This window comes from Gopherus evgoodei, chromosome 2 (assembly GCF_007399415.2).
Source record: "Gopherus evgoodei ecotype Sinaloan lineage chromosome 2, rGopEvg1_v1.p, whole genome shotgun sequence".
Lineage (NCBI taxonomy): Eukaryota > Metazoa > Chordata > Testudines > Testudinidae > Gopherus > Gopherus evgoodei.
This window is the reverse complement of record NC_044323.1, coordinates 260,615,652-260,634,409: the sequence shown is the minus strand read 5'-3', so window position 1 is coordinate 260,634,409 and position 18,758 is coordinate 260,615,652. Positions and strand designations below refer to the sequence as shown.

At 38.8% G+C, this 18,758-nt stretch overlaps 1 protein-coding gene across 1 annotated transcript in view; it reads right to left on the bottom strand.

Moving 5' to 3' along the window:
• Window positions 1-12,666: 12,666 nt before the first annotated feature.
• BAALC (BAALC binder of MAP3K1 and KLF4) overlaps window positions 12,667-18,758 on the bottom strand; it is a 40,132-nt gene continuing 34,040 nt past the window's right edge. Inside the window, exons 2-3 of the mRNA XM_030549596.1 lie at window positions 18,431-18,600; window positions 12,667-13,132 (exon numbers count right to left, since the gene is read on the bottom strand). Of these exons, the coding sequence (XP_030405456.1) occupies window positions 13,022-13,132; window positions 18,431-18,600 (281 nt within the window). The 3' untranslated portion in view covers window positions 12,667-13,021. The remainder of the gene's footprint in view (window positions 13,133-18,430; window positions 18,601-18,758) is intronic.

The window sequence follows — 18,758 nt, the reverse complement described above, 5'->3', positions numbered from 1 at the left end:
CTCCTGGCTGTTGGGGCTAACGGAGTGCTGTGTGCTCTCTGCAAGCTCATCCTCCTCTTCCTACTCATCATCTTCCCCGTCTGCAGAATCCTCAGCCATGGCTGAGATTACCATCCCCACCTCGGAATCCAGGGACAGGGGTGGAGTAGTGGCGGCGGATCCCCCCTAGAATTGCATGCAGCTCAATGTAGAAGCGGCATGTTTTCAGCCCTGCCCTGGACCTTCTGTTTGCTTCTTTGGTTTTCTGGTAGGCTTGTCTGAGCTCCTTAACTTTCACTCTGCACTGCACTGAGTCCCTGGTGTGGCCTTTCTCCATCATAGCCTTGGAAATTTTTTCAAATATTTTTTCATTTCGTCTTTTGGAACGTACTTCTGTTAGCACAGAATCCTCTTCCCATATAGCAATCAGATCCAGTACCTCCTGTGCGGTCCATGCTGGAGCTCTTTTTCAGTTCTCAGGAGACTGCATTGTTACCTGTGCTGATGAGCTCTGCGTGGTCACCTGTGCTGATCAGAGCTCCACGCTGGCCAAACAGGAAATAAAATTCAAAAGTTTGCGTGGCTTTTCCTGTATACCTGGCCAGTGAATCCGAGTTGAGATTGCTTGTTGTCCAGAGCAGTCACAATGGTGCACTGTGGGATACCGCCCGGAGGCCAATACCGTCGATTCGCAGCTACACTAACCCTAATCCAATATGGTAATACCGATTTTAGCGCTACTCCTCTCATCGGGGAGGACTACAGAAACCGATTTCAAGAGCCCTTTATATCGATATAAAGGGCCTCGTAGTGTGGACGGTACAGCGTTAAATCGGTTTAACGCCGCTAAAATCGGTTTAAACACGTAGTGTAGACCAGGCCAAAGACTGAATGGGGGGAAGTGTTGGAGCCAGGCTAAAGGGATTTTAGCCTGTGAATAGAACACCTGGGGATTCTAAGCTGTAAGCAAATGCAGCTTGCCCCTTAAGAATCTGCAGCCTGCTTGTATTATCCCTTAGGGTGAGAATCTGCTATTCATGTCCAATCTATTTAGTGTATTAAGTTTAGTTTGCATTTTTTGTTTATTTGCTAGGTAATTTGCTTAGATCTATTTGTTATCACTTATAATCACTTACATTCTATTTTTTATAGTTAATAAACTTGTTTTTGTTTCATCTAAACCAGTGTGTGGGAATCAAAATTGAGGGTCAGAAGGCTGTTGCACATGCCTCTCCACATTGAGGGAGGGGTGAATTTTATGAGCTTGCGTTGTACAGTTCCCTGTGCAGTGCAGATAGTATAATTTGGGGTTTATACTCCAGAGGGGGTGCATGTCTGAGGAGCTGGGAGATACCCCAGCTGGAGTCTTCCCATGCAGGGACTGGTCAGAGCACCTGCATGTAACTGCAGCTCGGTGTGTCCCTACCTGTATGTATGCTGGTGAAAGTGCAGGCTGGAAGGCTCTTTAGCTTGTCACAGCAGTACAGTGTTAAAGAGAGCCCAGGCTGGTGCATCAGGGGGCTCAGTGGTACCTCAGTTCCAGATGGCACCCCGGGGTGGACCCATCACACAGGGTTTCTCAAGCTTTGCCATATCATGGATAACAGTTTTCTCAGGGTCTCCTGCCTTCCCAGTTTGCCATTGCAGGCACCCCCACTCTCCATCTACCAATCCTGTGAGCGACTTCCCTTCTCACTGGCAACTGCATAGCATCTCTGTGGCAACTACAGCAACTGCCTATGTGGAAAAGTATTAAGAAAACATTTAATTTATTTTAACTGATTTTAATGTGAGTGGTCCATGGATCACAGTTTAAGAACCTCTGAAATAGAATATTCCAATTTTATAACAGAGGAGGGACTATTTGTATCTCCCCAGCCATTACTTCTATTTCTGTAGTATCTATCTGCCAGAAACAATATTACTGTACACAAAATATATATATAGCTACATTAGTCTATTTTTGTTTTCAAATTCAATATAAATATTTAATACACATTTGTATACAAATATATATATATATATAAAATTTGTATACAAATGTGTATTAAATATTTATATTGAATTTGAAAACAAAAATAGACTAATGTAGCTATATATATAAACCTTATTTGCAAATAAAATGCAAGTACAAAAATGCTCCTTTTATTCTAGTTTACATTGCTGTTTAACTAGATTTTTCGTTATTTCCAAATAAAACAAAGCCTTCTTCTTCAAACAATGTTTATGTGCACAAATTATACATCTCACTCTTTTCATATGGCATGTTAAACAGATTTCAGTTAAAACATATTAGACTGGTATCTCAGATTTAAGAACTCACAACTAAAAGGTTCACAAAAACACGTATGTTCTGCATAACATAGCTGCACATTAAAGACATTACATCTACATACACAACATATATATATATAACAAAGTTACTAGGAATATCAACATATCTTATTTTATATGAGACCTTAGTCAGACAATTTAAAAAATGCAAGTTAACCCTAGTACCTGTATATTGCTTACAAAACAATCATACTTTCCTCCCTTTTCTATGAATGTTCAGCTTTGTAGCACTGTAGAGGTGTGTGCCTTCCAATCACCAGTGTTAAAGGTGATGAAATTACTAAGTATTTTGAGAAAGCATATGCCTAAATGGAGCAATGATGTAACTGAGCATAACTCCACTGACAGCTGGGCTGAATTTTGATACTGGTAACTGTGAGATCTCTCATTCTGCATTATCTTGATGCAAATTCTACTGCAAATTATAGTTTTGAAATTTTCTCTGAGCAACTCTATTTCACTGTTCAGAAAAATGTAAATCTGCATCTTGGGTAAAATCGCAGAAGAAAATCCTATCTGTGTGTTTTCTCTGGATCATGCAGTTCTACAACTCACAGACCAACTTGAGCTAATTTCCAGGGGAAATTAAACCTGAATTAATGCAAATAATAAAAACCCACCCCAGAGACGGGAAAGTAATTTCTTCAGAAGGGATGTTTTTCCAGTGTGATTTGATTCTCCTGTACAGCTGCAGATTGGGGAATCAACTAAGTGGAATGATTCCTTGCACTGAGAGTTAAAGAGAGGTGTTGGGAGAATTAAATTCGAAGCTTCCTGTCACAGGAGAAACCAGAAGTAGCTGTGGCAAGAGAGGGGAAGTTCTTTTATTTTAGAGGAGAATGCCCTCTACCGCAATCATTTTGTGTTATAAATTTGACCCAGTTAACATTTAAAAGACCCCCTTTGATTAACAGATTTGCTGAGAATGTTCATTCATCGAAATGATACCTTTGAGTAAGGATGTAAGGATGTCTTTCTGAGCATGCTCACTGCAATCACCTCTGATCATTGGCAGTTGACCTCAATGGCTGTAGAAATAGGAACTCCTATTTAAATGAATTACCATAGCACTGACTACAGTAGCCAACAGTCAGATTAATTATTGTCTTCCTGCTGCCTATAAACACATATTTGATATTGACAAGAAGAAAAATATACGCAATTTAATCAGAGCACGTAGAAATTCCAGAAAACTTAATAAATAAAGCTTAATTAATAAAAACCTATCCCACAGACGGGAAAGTAATTTCTTCAGAAGGGATATTTTTCCAGTGTGATTTGATTCTCCTGTACACCTGCAGATTGGGGAACAAACTAAATGGCATGATTCCTTGCACTTAGAGTGCAACCACCAATAGTACACAATGGTCAACAACATGGTCAGGGGCGGCATGTAAATTTTTTAAAAGATGAAAAAACAGATCTGTACTTTTTTAAATTAAAAAAATGAACACTGTGTTTCTATTATTATTATTATTATTATTATTATTGGGAGTAAGTATTAATATTATGGTTAGCATTAACAGACCATAATCAAGACCTTTGTGATCTGCTTCTCCCCACCCCATTCATTTCCTGTCATAACTGCATAGTTGTTCTTTTTCTGTTTAAATGCTCTCCATACAATTCCAAATTATCACTTTTTTATTGAGAACTGCATATCACCCTTTACTCCATAAACTGGCTTTTAACTTTCTCATTGTTTCCCCGACCAACTCTTTTGCCCAACAGACACTTTAGGATATCACTACAGCATATTTCACCATTTATCTTTTAAAATTTTAATACAAAAAGGCTATATTGTATATAAATTCTGTGACAGGAAATTCAGAGTTCCTGGCAACACTGCATCATTAACTCAGACTACTGTGCAATCAGCATGAAATAATGGGTGGAAGTCCATATGCTTCAGTGATACGCACTCTATGCAGCCTTATTGACTTCAGTAGCATTGTCAATGAAGTCAATAGGGTTACGTGAGGTGTAAATCATGACAGGTTTAGCACAATGGATTTTTGGCTTATATTTCAATGTTAGGGATAAACTCTGCTCTCAGTTGCACCTCTATAAATCAGTGAAACTCCATGGGTCTGATCCTGGTGCCACTGGATCCAATGACAAAACTCACACTGACTCCAGCGGGAGAAGTTACTGGGTCCAATAACTTCAAAAGAGTTCCTTGGGATTCATATCCCTGCAACTGAGAGCAATGTTTGGCAACTGCTGAACAGTGTGTGACTTCATAGCCATGCAGTGGAGGTTCCTCAAGGTAGGCATTGCTTATCTTATTGTAATTCAGATACAGAATAAACTTTATCCACCATTACCAGCTGCTCTGACTCTGAGAATGCCTTTGCATGTTGGTTTTGCTTCACTACCTTTAGGTATGCCACAGTAGCTAATACTGGTCATTAGCATAAACAAGTTATTAGTAGCCACACCATAACGGCATCAGTCTTCTGTGCCATTTTCTCCTCACCTGCCCATAAAATCTGGGTCTTTATGGAGTTCCTATTTCTACAGCCATTGAGGTCAACTGCCAATGATCAGAGGTGATTGCAGTGAGCATGCTCAGAAAAACATCCTGACATCCGTACTCAGAGGTATCATTTCGATGAATGAACATTCTCACCAAATCTGTTAATCAAAGGGAGTCTTTTAAATGTTAACTGGGTCAAATTTATAAAACAAAATGATTGCTGTAGATGGCATTATCCCCTAAGAAAAAAGAACTTTCCCTATCTTGCCACCCTGTGATAGGAAGCTTCAAATTTAATTCTCCCAACACCTCTCTTTCACTCCAAGTGCAAGGAATCATGCCACTTAGTTTATTCCCCAATCTGCAGCTGTACAGGAGAATCAAATCACACTGGAAAAAACATCCCTTCTGAAGAAATTACTTTCCCATCTCTAGGATGCATTTTTATTAATTAAACTTTATTTATTAAGCTTTCTGGAGTTTCTGTGTGCTCTGATTAAATTGCATATATTTTTCTTCTTGTCAATATCAAATAATAATCTGACTATTGGCTACTGTAGTCAGTGCTATGGTAATTCATTTAGATTTTATTGAGTGCATGTTTTTAAATATTTTAATTATACCATTTGCATAGCCACTGTAAGCTAATAACAAATAAAATAAATCACCAACAAACATAAAGTACCTTTCATTTATGTTCATTTATATTAACTATTTCTGAAAGTCAGAATTGTTGCTTGATAAATATTTAAGTGGGCTATCAAAATATAAGTGTTTCATTTAAATATGCTCTTTCTGTTTAAAGTTACCTACAATAAGAGACACAAGAGAAATTGTCTCTGCCCTTTCAGAAATACCATTGAAATAATATAAGGGAAATGTTACTTTTAGGACTTCAGTTGTATCTATCAATATGGGCTGGACTCTACCCTCTTCACACACTTTGAGTAGTACCTTACTCCACAAGTAGCTCCATTGTCCTCAGTGGGGCCACTCGTAGAGTAAGGTATTACTCTATATTAGTAAAACCAACAGAATCTTGCCCTATGTGAGCACAAATGCAGTAACTCATGTAATACTCCTCAAGAGCCCAGTCATATTCCTTCTGAAGTCATTAAGAGTATGACTAAGTCATTAAAGAACAAAACTTTTGCATCAAATTTCACTAAAATTAATGCAGCTAGCTTAGGAAAGCAAACACGTACTGTAGGTTCTTTTCAAGTTACCCGTTACATTCATGAGAATTGTCATATGCTACGTAAGAGATTTTACAAGTTGCTTGTAATTAGACATGGATTCAGACCACGCAATCTGGATCCAATCTTCTAACCTGCTAATGTTGAGATTCAGAGTTTGATTTGGTTCATGAGATCTTGAACTAACCCAAACAAGTCATCATCAGTAGGGATGCTGAAGTCACTCAGAACAATCAGCCTTGATGACTCCTCCACTACCACCACCACAGTGAAGCACTTGGTTAGCTTAACAGGGACTCCAGGATGCTGTAGGAATAGCAATAAACTAACAAAAGTTCCATCTTAGCTCTGTCCCAGGACTTGCATACTAAAGGGATGAAGACTATTAGATTTAAGAGTAGCAGCCATGTTAGTCTGTATCCACAAAAAGGAGTACTTGTGGCACCTTAGAGACTAACAAGTACTCCTGTTCTTTTTATTAGATTTAAGTTTGGAGTAGAAGCCCTCCTACATTTGAGGGAAGCAACCAACATGGCTATATTGTCTTCTCCACTCAACTATCTGTTTCCTATGCCAATTCAGTGGCATACCTGCTCATTTTTTGAAAAAATATGCTTTTACTATTTTACACTCATATTGACACTACAGAACCAACATAGTTCAAGAAGAGTGAGCTGAGTTACATTCTAGCTTGTACATTATCAACAAAATTGTTAACTAAGCTCTGGTTGCAGAATTTTATAATCGATAGTGATATATGTGCTAGGAAAAATACAACCTGACTTTCAAATCCCAAGTCTGAGTGTGACAGATTGACAAATAAGGGAAAACAGATTGTTACCTGTAAACTGTTTAAATTTGATGTGGAATCATTGAAACACAATGCAGAAATCCAATCATCATCACTTGATCATTTTTCAAAGAGTAATTGCAAGTTAGCCATTGAGGTTGTCCTGATTAGACTGGTAATATCTGGATTCTCTTCCCGAAGCAGTTTCTAAGCAGTAATGTTTGTAAAGTTATTTTGACTACAATTCTCATGTAACAGAACTAAGCTGAATTTAACCACCGTTGCTGTCACAGGTTTGACTGAATATGCTTTTCTATTGCACAGATTTCCTCCTCATTCATTACTCATGGGTGAAAATCAAGGCTTTTCTCTTACACAGTCTCTCTCTCTCTCTGCTCTGTAGCATGATTACTGCCCCACCCCACCCTGCAGCATGTCTGGGCCAGCTTAGACACTTGTTCCTCCTGTGCAGCTCTGCCTCAGGCTACAGTAGGGTGACCAGACAGCAAATGTGAAAAATTGGGACAGGGGATGGGGGGGTATAGAAGCCTATATAAGAAAAAGTCCAAAAAATCAAGACTGTCCCTATAAAATTGGGGCATCTGATCACCCCAGGCTACAGCCTACTAGAAATTGAGCCTGTCTACCTTTCGGCCCAAGGACCCTTGCTTAGCCAGATCGGAGGCAGCAGCAGCATAGGATATGTGCCTTCTGATCATCAGCCATAAACCACTTCTCTGCCAGGGAAAGAGGATCAGGCTCTGAAAGGCAGGAAATAGGTCTCTCTCCACCCCTCCCCCACTCCACAGGCTGGGTTCATGTTAAAGTCTTAGGAGCACTTCAGAAAGTCTGTGATGAGAACAGAGGCACATGAGGATTCCACTCCCCATGAAGGTGTGCTCTCATGGGATTACAGAGAGGTAAGTGAGAAATCCCTTCCTAGGTTCAAAATTCACAATTATCCTGATTTATTGAATAAAACCCTGGATGGTACTAGTTTACTATTTACCTATTTACTTGGGTGCTAGCCAGCCTCAGGGAGCAGACAGGCAGCCTTTCAGGGACATTTAACAAGCTACTCCCACAATCAAGTTATGTGTAGCAGGACCCTTCCCCCATGCCAGGTGAGTAGTGTGCCACCTCCCCCTTGTAAACAGCTAGGAGAACAAGTACCACACATACATCACAAGAAACAAAAGCAACCTACCGGACTTTTTCAGGACAGGAAGTCAGTCAAAGGCTTGCAAGGAACTCATTAATATTAATAAAATATCTTCCCCTTCCAGCATTATTAGATACAATGCCCTCAAAGAAGGCACCTTTGTAAGAGCCCAATAAAGACATCAGATTAAACTAAATCATGATCTAAAATGTTTATATAAAATAAAGAACTTTCATGAATTGGGGGAGCCTAAGGTTGGTGCCACGGTATCTCCACCAGTCAAAAATATTGTCTCAACTTCAGAAGGGAAATTCCTTCCAAAATACCCCATAGACACGATGACACACTGCACAGCAATTCCAAAGCCTCAGCTATAGCCTTTCAGACCAAAGGTTTTTCATATATTAAATAAAGAAAGCCTATTTTGTGGCAAACAAGTGGCTCATTGTCTAGAGGTATGATCCTTGTTTGGAGTGAGGTGTCTTGGGTTCTGTGCTGGTGAAAACCTTGATGTGATTTGTGAGCAATGGATTCCAACTTGGTGACTACAATGAAGCCATGTTACACCCATGGATAGCCATTGCTCATCCTAAATGATTATCTTGTCTGTGTAAAAATTTGCTGAAGAGGAGATACTGGGGGAAACATTGAGAAATTACTGGGATTGCAACTCTCACTGTTGAAACCAGCATAGCAACTCTTCCTTTGGATCCACCCGCTGCACCCAGAGTCTAAGACACAGCAAGGCTCAGGTCACATGTAACATTGTCTATATCAGAGATAGTCAATTTATTTTTTGTCAAGGTCCAAATTTCTTGGTCAAGGTATAGTCAAGGTCCAGACTCCAGAGAAAATAATTTAAAAAAACAAATAATGATAAGTGAATACAAAGATTTCAGGGTCCATTCAAAAGCATCTGGTGATCTGGATTTTGTCCATGGTCTGCCTATTCACTACCCCGGTCTATACCCATGCATAGACATTATGCCAGTCACTTCCCAGTCCAGAGAAACAGATCCATTCATAAATGAATAGCTTCTGAAGTGGACTCATAACCACCAGTTCCTCAAAATCAAGAGAAGCTTTTATCCCAGTGTAGAGAATTGCTCACTCAGAGGTCAAAACTGACAGAACTGGCTGTAATTTTACCATAATGTTAAAGTTTTGCAAAGATTGAAAACTTCATTGCATCTATCATTTCCTGAGAGGTCATCAGTAACCAATTATTTCCAGTGACTAGGATTCTGATGCCTTTCATCAACTTCATCTCAAGTGGGTTTCTCAATATGCACCTGCTGAAATTCCTTCAAATGATATAGAACCATGCACTTTATGAATGACACCTAATTTTGCATTGCATCTAGTTGCACTTTAACCATTAAGGTTGTTTTTTAATTATAAATTGGGAAAATTTGGATTCTCTTCCTGATACAGTTTCTAAGCAGGTATGCAAACATATTTTATGAACTCTGGGACTGCAATTCTCTTTTGTAACAGAACCATGCTGAGTCTGGCCAATGTTGCTGTCACACATTTGACTGAATATGATTTTGTACCTCTTCTAAAGAACAGCAATGAAAAATTCAAGGGGACAACCACACGGACACAATTCCTTAGACACAGACTAACCCAATGTGCTTCTGACAAAAAAGCTAGATATAATTTTCAATGAGCTTTCAGGGCATTCAGAACAAAGGCAAAACTTCTCCATCTGAAACTTTAAACTTCCCTACCAGGAACAGTGTATCTGTAGAATGCTTTCTCTTCTCCTCCTGTCAACAAAAATCCTATCATATTATGTCCACGGTGTAAAATAAAGCAGTTAAAAACAAAGTATCTCACAGAATTCAGCTCATCTCACATTGTCAGAAAGTGAATGGATAGTTGGGGCTATAATCTACTACCTTATATTCTTTGAAAGTCACACATGGACTGAATGAAGATTTCTGAGACCGCCCCAGTTTGAGCGTTTATAGTAGTTGTCTTTCTGAGGGCTGGTCTACACTATGGAGGAAAATCGATCTCAGATACGCAACTTCAGCTATGTGAATAACGTAGCTGAAGTCGAAGTATCTAAGATTGAATTACTCACCATCCTCAAGGCGCGGAATCGATGTCCGCTGCTCCCCATGTCGACTCCGCAACTCTGTTCGGGTTGGTGGAGTTCCGAAATTGATATAAGCGTGTTCGGGAATTGATATATCGCGTCTAGATGAGACGCGATATATCGATCCCCGAGCGATCAATTGCTACCTGCCGATACACCGGGTAGTGAAGACATAGCCTAAGTAATAACCATAAGAGTGTATGATCCAAAGGGTATCCAGCCTTTAGAGAAATGGTTTTTTTTCCATAGGCCTTTATGAAACAGTCGTAACTTAGTGAATAGCACAAGACACAGAATTTGAATCTGGATTTCAAAAGCCATAAAATTCATGGGTGTTTGGATCAAATGTTTTAGTTTGGGCCCATCTCTAGAGAAAAAGATGTGTGGAACAGTTTATACATATTCCCAATACATATACAAGGGTCACAAAAATCAAGTAATGCTTGTGGTAGAATCTTCACACAACACCTAGATTGTAACCTTTCTTTTCCATGTCTTGATTTCCTGTTATGCTGGGTTTAGTCATTAGTGAGTTCCACATTTAAATTGTAGTACTATGAGTATCTCCAGTTATTTAATACAAAAAGTTCCTCTGAACTCAGTTTACTGTTATTGGACAATAAGTCTTCAGTTTCTGAGTATGGTTAACACAAGCTATACAGAATTTAAAAAAACCTCAAAATAATAAAAACAGTGTTTCCATTTAAATTATTAGATTACAAATTATTTTGCTACCTGAAATCCTTCTCTTCACTTTGTCTCCTTTGCTCACACCCCACTCCTTACTTTCTCCCATACCAGTGGAACAGCAAACATGTGTAAAGCAACCTCTCTCTTCTTCAAAAGACACTTTTAAATCTATTTGTTCCCTGACACACTCCGGCTACACGGGCCACCAACTGCTCCTTTGCTGGATTGGATTGTACTATATTGTCTCTGACTGTAAGCCCTGTGGGTCAAGAACGTTATTGGTTTGGCACAGCTGTCCCACGGGCAATACCATCTATATGTTATGCTCTACATAAATAACAGAGAATCATTCATTTGTACTTTCAGTTAGATTTGTATACTGCCAAAGACAACAATGGCCACCCATTGCTAAGGAAGAATATTGAGCTACAAGAGCCACTGCTTATTTTAAGGAGTGAGTCTAAGAGGTACAGAGCAAGATGGCAAGTTCCATTAAGTAGGTGAGATAAATGTGAGTAGCAGCTGTTTTCACCTACACCACTCAACTTTCAATGCTGCTTAGTTATGGTACATAAATGCACAGCTCAGGTAAAACAATGAGTTTAAAAGAGTTGCTAAGAATGGGATCTTTGGCCCCCTCCTTTGAAAATCTACATATTATAAATGGTTTTAAAACTATACAAACTTTACTGCATGCAACAAATTTCTGGCAAAGACTGGACTTCACTTTCTATAAGAATTATAAAAACAATTACTTATTTAAACATTCTTTACTGCATATACTTGCTGTATTCCAAGTAAAGTAATAAATACTCATAAACCTGACTTCTTAAAAGACTTCTCATGTGGAATACATTAGGATGCCATTCCAGGAATCTATTTATGATTGTGTTTGCCTAGGTATAAAAAAGAAGTACCTTATGCAGCTCAGACATTGATCAGTTTCTGCCCACCTCCACCTATTATAAGTCATGAGCGTTAATGGTTGCTGAATAGTTTATTGTAAACGACCCCTCAAGGATGCTCATAGGTGTATAATGAGTGAGTAAAATGATTTTACTGCTCTTATCGCCATAAAAGTCCAAAGTCAAAACCACAGTGGGTTTATATCAAATTCATTACTTTGTTGTTAAGAGGGTCTTATATTAATTAGTGGTCTGTACAAAAGTTTACATTGATTTCTTGGGAATATACTTATGCTAAATATACAGTACAGTGACACAGGATATAATGCAATTAAAATGTATGTTCTGCTCATTTTCTATATATTGAAAGAACAAGAATATAAGCTAAATCAATTAAATTTAATTATCAAATAAAGATAATATTCTTGCAGTTGTAATCATTATGAAATTATTTGGGGAAGTCTGCTTATTTATATATAAAGTTAGAAAGTGAAGAGTGTCTTACAAAATCTTGTAAAACAGTTCTCAGTTTGGTGTTTCTGAAGGGAGAATTGAGCAAGAGCCAAGACAGAATGTAAACTGAACACTACCTGTGAGCTAAAACTGGGTACTTTGGATTCATTAGACTGGTAACAACATGAGTATTATTGCTTTCAAGACCTAAACTCTTCTGATATAGAAACTAACTTGAAACAAGGTAATTTAAGCAGAAGACAATATGACTCATGGATCACATATATAGTTTAAAATTGGAAGCCATTTGTGTTTCTTTACTTCTGAGATATCTGGGTTTGAGTTTTTATGAAAGTCAGATCTTTAACTTTATAAAACAGAAGGTAACACATTCAGGCTACTTACTAGTAACACAGATTAATTAAAAGCAGCAAAGAATCCTGTGGCACCTTATAGACTAACAGACGTTATAGACTATACAAAACGTCTGTTAGTCTATAAGGTGCCACAGGATTCTTTGCTGCTTTTACAGATCCAGACTAACACGGCTACCCTCTGATACTTGACAGATTAATTATTCTCTGTTTTAAAGTGAGATGAACTGCAGCTCTAATTGTCCAATCCCTAACAGCAATGCAGCATAGAAAATCTACAGTTAGATAGCACAGGGTTTGGAGAGAAAAATGGCACATATTTTGTTATATTTTTGTACAGTGCCATTGCAATAGATAAATACATGTCTGAACATCCAACAGTGTTTGCAGCTATTTACTGTTAGTTAAAACAACGTTTCTCAAGGCACTCAGCAGCCACTGCCCATTGCTTTCAACACAGAACATCTTGAGATCTTCAAATCTTAAGTGATTAGTCACAGTTAAAGTGCAGCAAAGTATTGTTAGGTCCATCTTCACTTTTGCTTTACTCCTTTAATTGACACAATTCTTTGTGATTCTTCTGTCGCTGTCAATTTGTCTGATGCTTTTTGTAACGTTAATAGTGACTTCTTTTGTGGACATTTTCTTGGTGTCCCATTTACCCTGTTAAAAAGTTTAAAACAATATAATGAGTTCAACATTTGGCAGCAAATTGTGAGACATTTACAACAGCTATCTGAAGTTTGTCAAAATAAATATGTTAAATACACAGAAAGACCAAGTGTTCTCCACCCATTTTTGTGATTTGGGGTATATTTTTTAGTTAAGCACAATAGATATCTATCTGGCCTCATCCAAATCCCATTGACAGCAAGGGAAAGACTCCCATAGATGTCAGTGGGTATTGGACCAGGCCAATAAATCCTTTTGACTGACATTAACCCTGCTGCGCATGCACCTCTATGCACAGATTGAAAAATGTATCCCTTTCAACAACAATGGGGCTAGTTTTAGTGAATGGATGGCATTGGGGGGCTCCCATTGAAGCCAATGGGATTTGAACATACATTGCTCAGGGCAAAGTTTGGCTTGAGTTTTCTTTAGGTTTCTCCTGCTCTTAAACCAGAATAGGTTTTTCAAAATTATAGTTTAGGTTTGTATAAAAGAGAATTAAGTCTTATATACATGGTACAGTTCTGTATCAAATCACTTCCAAAGAATAAAGAACTTTACAATACAGCTCTCATGGAAGAAAAGTCACTCTATTTAAAAAAAAAGGTTAAAATACATAAAAAATTAATAGTTTATTTTATTCACTAGCAGCTAACCCAATCCTGGTAATACCAATTGTCCCTTAAAAATAGAATCAATTACAAATAGTTTGATTCCCTAAAGTTGATGGGTAAACTCTCTTTGATGTCAATGGGAGCTGGACTGGCCCTAATCCTCAGGTTCTAGTCACTTACAAATAAGTTTTACACAGGTACTCCTCTTGGTGTCCTAACCTTTTTGGATCAACCCAGAATATGGCGCAGCACAGAAAGCAGTTGTGTCTTAAAGACATCACTATGAACACACATCATCCAAAGCTCCCTTTTCCAGGAGAATGCTGCATCAGCCCTTTGCAAGATGCAGCAGCATTCCCCTCTTGTATCCAATCAGCTCTGCTGGCCAGCCTGAAGAGGTGGAGTCCTTGCTGGTACGCTGATACCATTGCCTGTCATGCATACCTTAGCCTCTGTTTGCCAGAAGCTGGGAATGGGTGACAGGGGATGGATCACTTGATGATTACCTGTTCTGTTTATTCCCTCTGAAGCACATGGTATTGGCCACTGTCGGAAGACAGAATACCGGGTTAGATGGACCTTTGGTCTGACCCCGTATGGCCATTCTTATGTTCTTATGGCCAATATTGTTGTATTATTTCCTTATGCTGCCCCATCTGTCTATCTCTCTCTTGTCTAATGCCTGGATGATGATGCTGTTGATGATTGATGATGATTAGTAATAACATCTATTACCAAAGCACCCAGGGGCCTTTGTCATGGAACCCATTGTGCTATACAAATGTAGAACAAAAAGACAATCCATGCCCCAAGGAGTTTATAATCTCAGTATAAAACAAGAGACAACAGATGGATACAGACAGACAGTTTGTAAACTTGCTGGGACAGATACCGTCTTTTTGTTCTGTGATTTTATAGCACCTAGCACAATGTCCCTGCCCTCAGAGCCATGATCTAGGTAGGTCTGATGCAGCCATGCAGTGTGGGATCCTGCACAACATGGGATTATGTGCAGGACAAGGCCATGAGCTTTTAATGCTTATTTCCCAAAGACGTGCTTTTCTTTCCATGCTATAGATTTGGACTCCTTTGACCCTTCTGAAAGTTTTGTACAAGAAGAAAACCCACACATTTGTTACTCAAAACCAGCACAATTTCTCTGACAATTTGCTTGACCTCCACTTAAGTAAATATATAAAAAATGTCATGAGAATCTGGGGTGTTCTATCACTGTGATGTAGAAGATGTGTCGCTTTCTTCTGATTTACTCTATTCTTAGTAATCATCAAGAAGTCCATGGGCAATTCTGTTTAAAACCAGATGTAATGATGTAACCCTGGCTATTTACTCCCTGAAGTAAAAATCATGATGCATTATATTGTCCTGTGAAATACAGGAAACAGAGGGCCAAATCCTTTGTTAACCTGTGGGCCAACCTGGGCAAGTAGAGCCAGGAGGATTTGTCCCAGAATGTCTGTGCCATCATATAGATAGTAGCTCAGATGGTCCATTTTTAAATGAGGTTGTGTCAGAGTGATGAGGCCTAATAGATGAGTCAGCTCTCTGATCACTGTAGTCTCAGTTAGTTTCCCCAGCAGTATCTGATTGAGGAAATAGGGAGGAATTAGCTAATCAGATGGGGACACTGGTTGAGTTAAGAAACTAATTAGCTCATCAGATGACTAGCTTGATAAAAGGCAGGAAGGAAGTGTTATTGGCCAGGGCAGCTGTGCCCAAACTGAAGAAGATCCCAAGGAAGGGAGATCTCTTTTCCTTCCAGAGCCCTGATGAACAGGGGTCTGATGGTAATAGGGCTACAGGAAGTAGAATTGTTGTACTGAACTGTAGAGGTGTTGGTTAAAGGGACTTCAATAAATTATATGGAGTGGACATGAAAAGAAGTAATAGTAATGGAGATATACCTATCTCCTAGAACTGGAATGGACCCTGACAGGTCATTGAGTCCAGCGCCCTGCCTTCACTAATGGGACCAAGTACTGATTTTTGCCCCAGACCCCTAAGTGGCCCCCTCAAGAATTGAACTCACAACCAATGCTCAGAAGCACTGAGCTATCCCTCCCCCCTTAAGAGAAGAGAGTCTGAGCAGTTTCTGTGGTGAACAAGGAAAGGTGAGGCATATGTCCCATTACAGATGTGAACTGTCCTTCGCCATTAATCTCTGCTCATACATATTAATCTGATTATTTTAATAGGAGGAGCTGTGTTTTTCCTCAAGCTGAGCTTTAAATAAAGTACATATTGGGGACATGTACAGTATATATAGTCCCCATGCAAATAAAGATTCACCTTTTAGAAATCTAGTGATAGCAAATGCTTCACTGACCTACCGCAGTAGTCAATTCCACAGGCTGACTGTACACTATCTGGAGTAATATTTATTGTAATTATCTAAAATTTACTGCCCTTTATTTTCAGTGATTGCCTCCTTGTATTTTATGAAATCTTCAATCTGCCCTTCATAATTTGAATAATTCATTCAAGTCTTTTTCTGCCTTTCCAGACTAAATAATTATTGCATAGTTTATATATATGCATGCCTTCTCTGGACCTTTCCAGTCCTCACTCTACCTTTTTTAAGGTGTGCTAACCATATCTGGACAAGATAAATGAGTGCACACCAGCGTTTGAAATGGTCTTATAATATTATCTCTCTATTTTAATTCACCTATTTGTCTTTTAAATGTTGCTATGTACCTGCAAACATTTCATTAGCCACTCACAATGAATCTGATATTTTTTCCTGCAGATTATCTAGATTATAGAGCCAGTGCTGTCTTCACTTCCAAAAGTGTAACTCCCACTGAAGTCAGTGGTTGTTACACCCATGTAACTGAGGGCAGAACTGGGCCCCTACATTTGCCAACGTACATTATATTTACGCAAGTTGAATTACATCTGCCATTGTGCTGCCTAATCATCCAAAGTGTTCACATCCATCTGGTGTTTCTCACAATTCTCCATAGATTTTGTTAATCAAAATAACTTAATGTCAGTCAGCAAACTTCAACTCCCAGTGCACCTCCTCCGTCGAATCTTTCATACAATATAGTTAATAATCCAGGACCCAACATTAACCCCTTGAGTGTCCAACTGTTGCACTTCCTTCATTATTTTATTAATTGTTTTTATTATCAATTTCTTTTAGGCCCATATCCTTTCCACCGTACTGACATACACCTTTGCTGGCACTGCAGTTTGATTCAGCAAGACAACAGAGGAATAGATATTGTAATAAATAATAATACCTAGCTTATACAGATAGATAGCACTTGTCATCAGTAGATCTCAAAGAGCTTTATTCCCAATTTACAGATGGGGAAACTGAGGCACCGCATGACCAAGTGACTTGCCCAGGGTCACCCATCAGCCCAATGGCAGACCCAGCAATATAACCCAGGTCTCCTGAGCCCCAGTCCTGTGTGCTGTGCACTAGGCAACACTGCCTCCCAATAGAGATAGAAGGCAAAGTGAAGTCAGTGAGAATACTCACATAAGTCAGATGACCAAGATTTGACTTAGTGTCAACCAACTTCTCTATGCACATGGATATAACAATAACAAGATTTGATTGCATGCATCTTTGTGTGCCAGAAAAAGTTGGAAGAATGCATTTCAAGCCAATGATAGAGGGCCCAATTAAGTAATCCATACTCATGTCAGTAGCCTCATTGCAGTCAATGGTCACATGATTTAAGGATTGCAGGAATTGGTCCATCATCTCTAGTAACACCAAATAAAATGAAAGACAAGATGAGTGGGATAATATCTTTTACTGGACCAACTTATGTTGGCAAGAGAGACAAGCTTTCGAACTTACACAGAGCTCCTCTTAAGATGTTTGTATTCCTGTTGCTAAAAAAATAAGAATAGATTAGCTCTATCATTTGTAGAATCGAATTCTGAAATGTTGCCAAATATCTTACAAATTGGATTTTATAATTACATTGATTCTGTTACACCATATTCAATTTGACTGATTAAATTTCTCCATGGACTCATGATTATGACAAGCATTTGCACTTTTTCATTTTCAGCAATCCCCTTATGGCGCTTGAAGTCATGTTGACGTGGAATGTGCCCCTGTACTCCTGCTACTGCAATAACTAAATGGAAAGACTCAATGGGGTCTAGGTCACAGGGGAATACTTCCATGCTGCAGAAGCAATGAAGGATGAATAATACAGTACAAGGAGGTTTAAAATAAACACACACATACTATTGTGTTTGCTATTAATGAACATTAGAAGTAAAGTTGAGATGTGGCTTCCATTCTAAATTCCCTTTTCCAGTTGCTCTCCATTTTCTCAGACAAATTCCTTTTTGGCTCAAATTCCCCTGCTTCTTCTCCCATCTCAAAGGTAAATGTTTGATAGAACCTGTCTGATGATCCTACTGTGCAGCTGGGTAGGGGCCTCTGGGTCTGTCCCCTGTCAGCACTTAATCACCAGTCAGAAGATGTAGATTCAGAGTCTGCCTCTGCCCAGATCTGCAGCTTCTCATGCAATATGCTGTGGCTGCAGTGTAAGTATTTTACTGTATTTCAAAATGTTAAATGGGTTTTGACTGTAAAATGAAGAATTGTAATTATCACAAAAATAATTTTAGTCCCATTGACACTAGCCCTGAGAGTCACGGAACATAATTATAAACAGACCTCTGCTGTTCTGAAGCCATTGTGTTTCTGTGTCATAGTTCCAGGGGCATGGACCGTGGGTTTTGTGCATTGAGTACCACAGCTAGTTTTCTTCTCAGTGTTAATTATTCCACTTGCAGTCGAGGACATGGTAACACAGGTCTGAGTTGATTTTTCATCCTCCAGCATACCTAATAAGAATACATGAAATCACATTCCAACAACAGTTGACACTAACAGCCATCGTTCCCTTGCATTGTATCACTATTTTGTAACTTTTAACTAAAGAATACTGTCAACTTGAAACCTAGTTTCTATAAAACAAGGAGTTAAAAGTTTCAGATAGTAA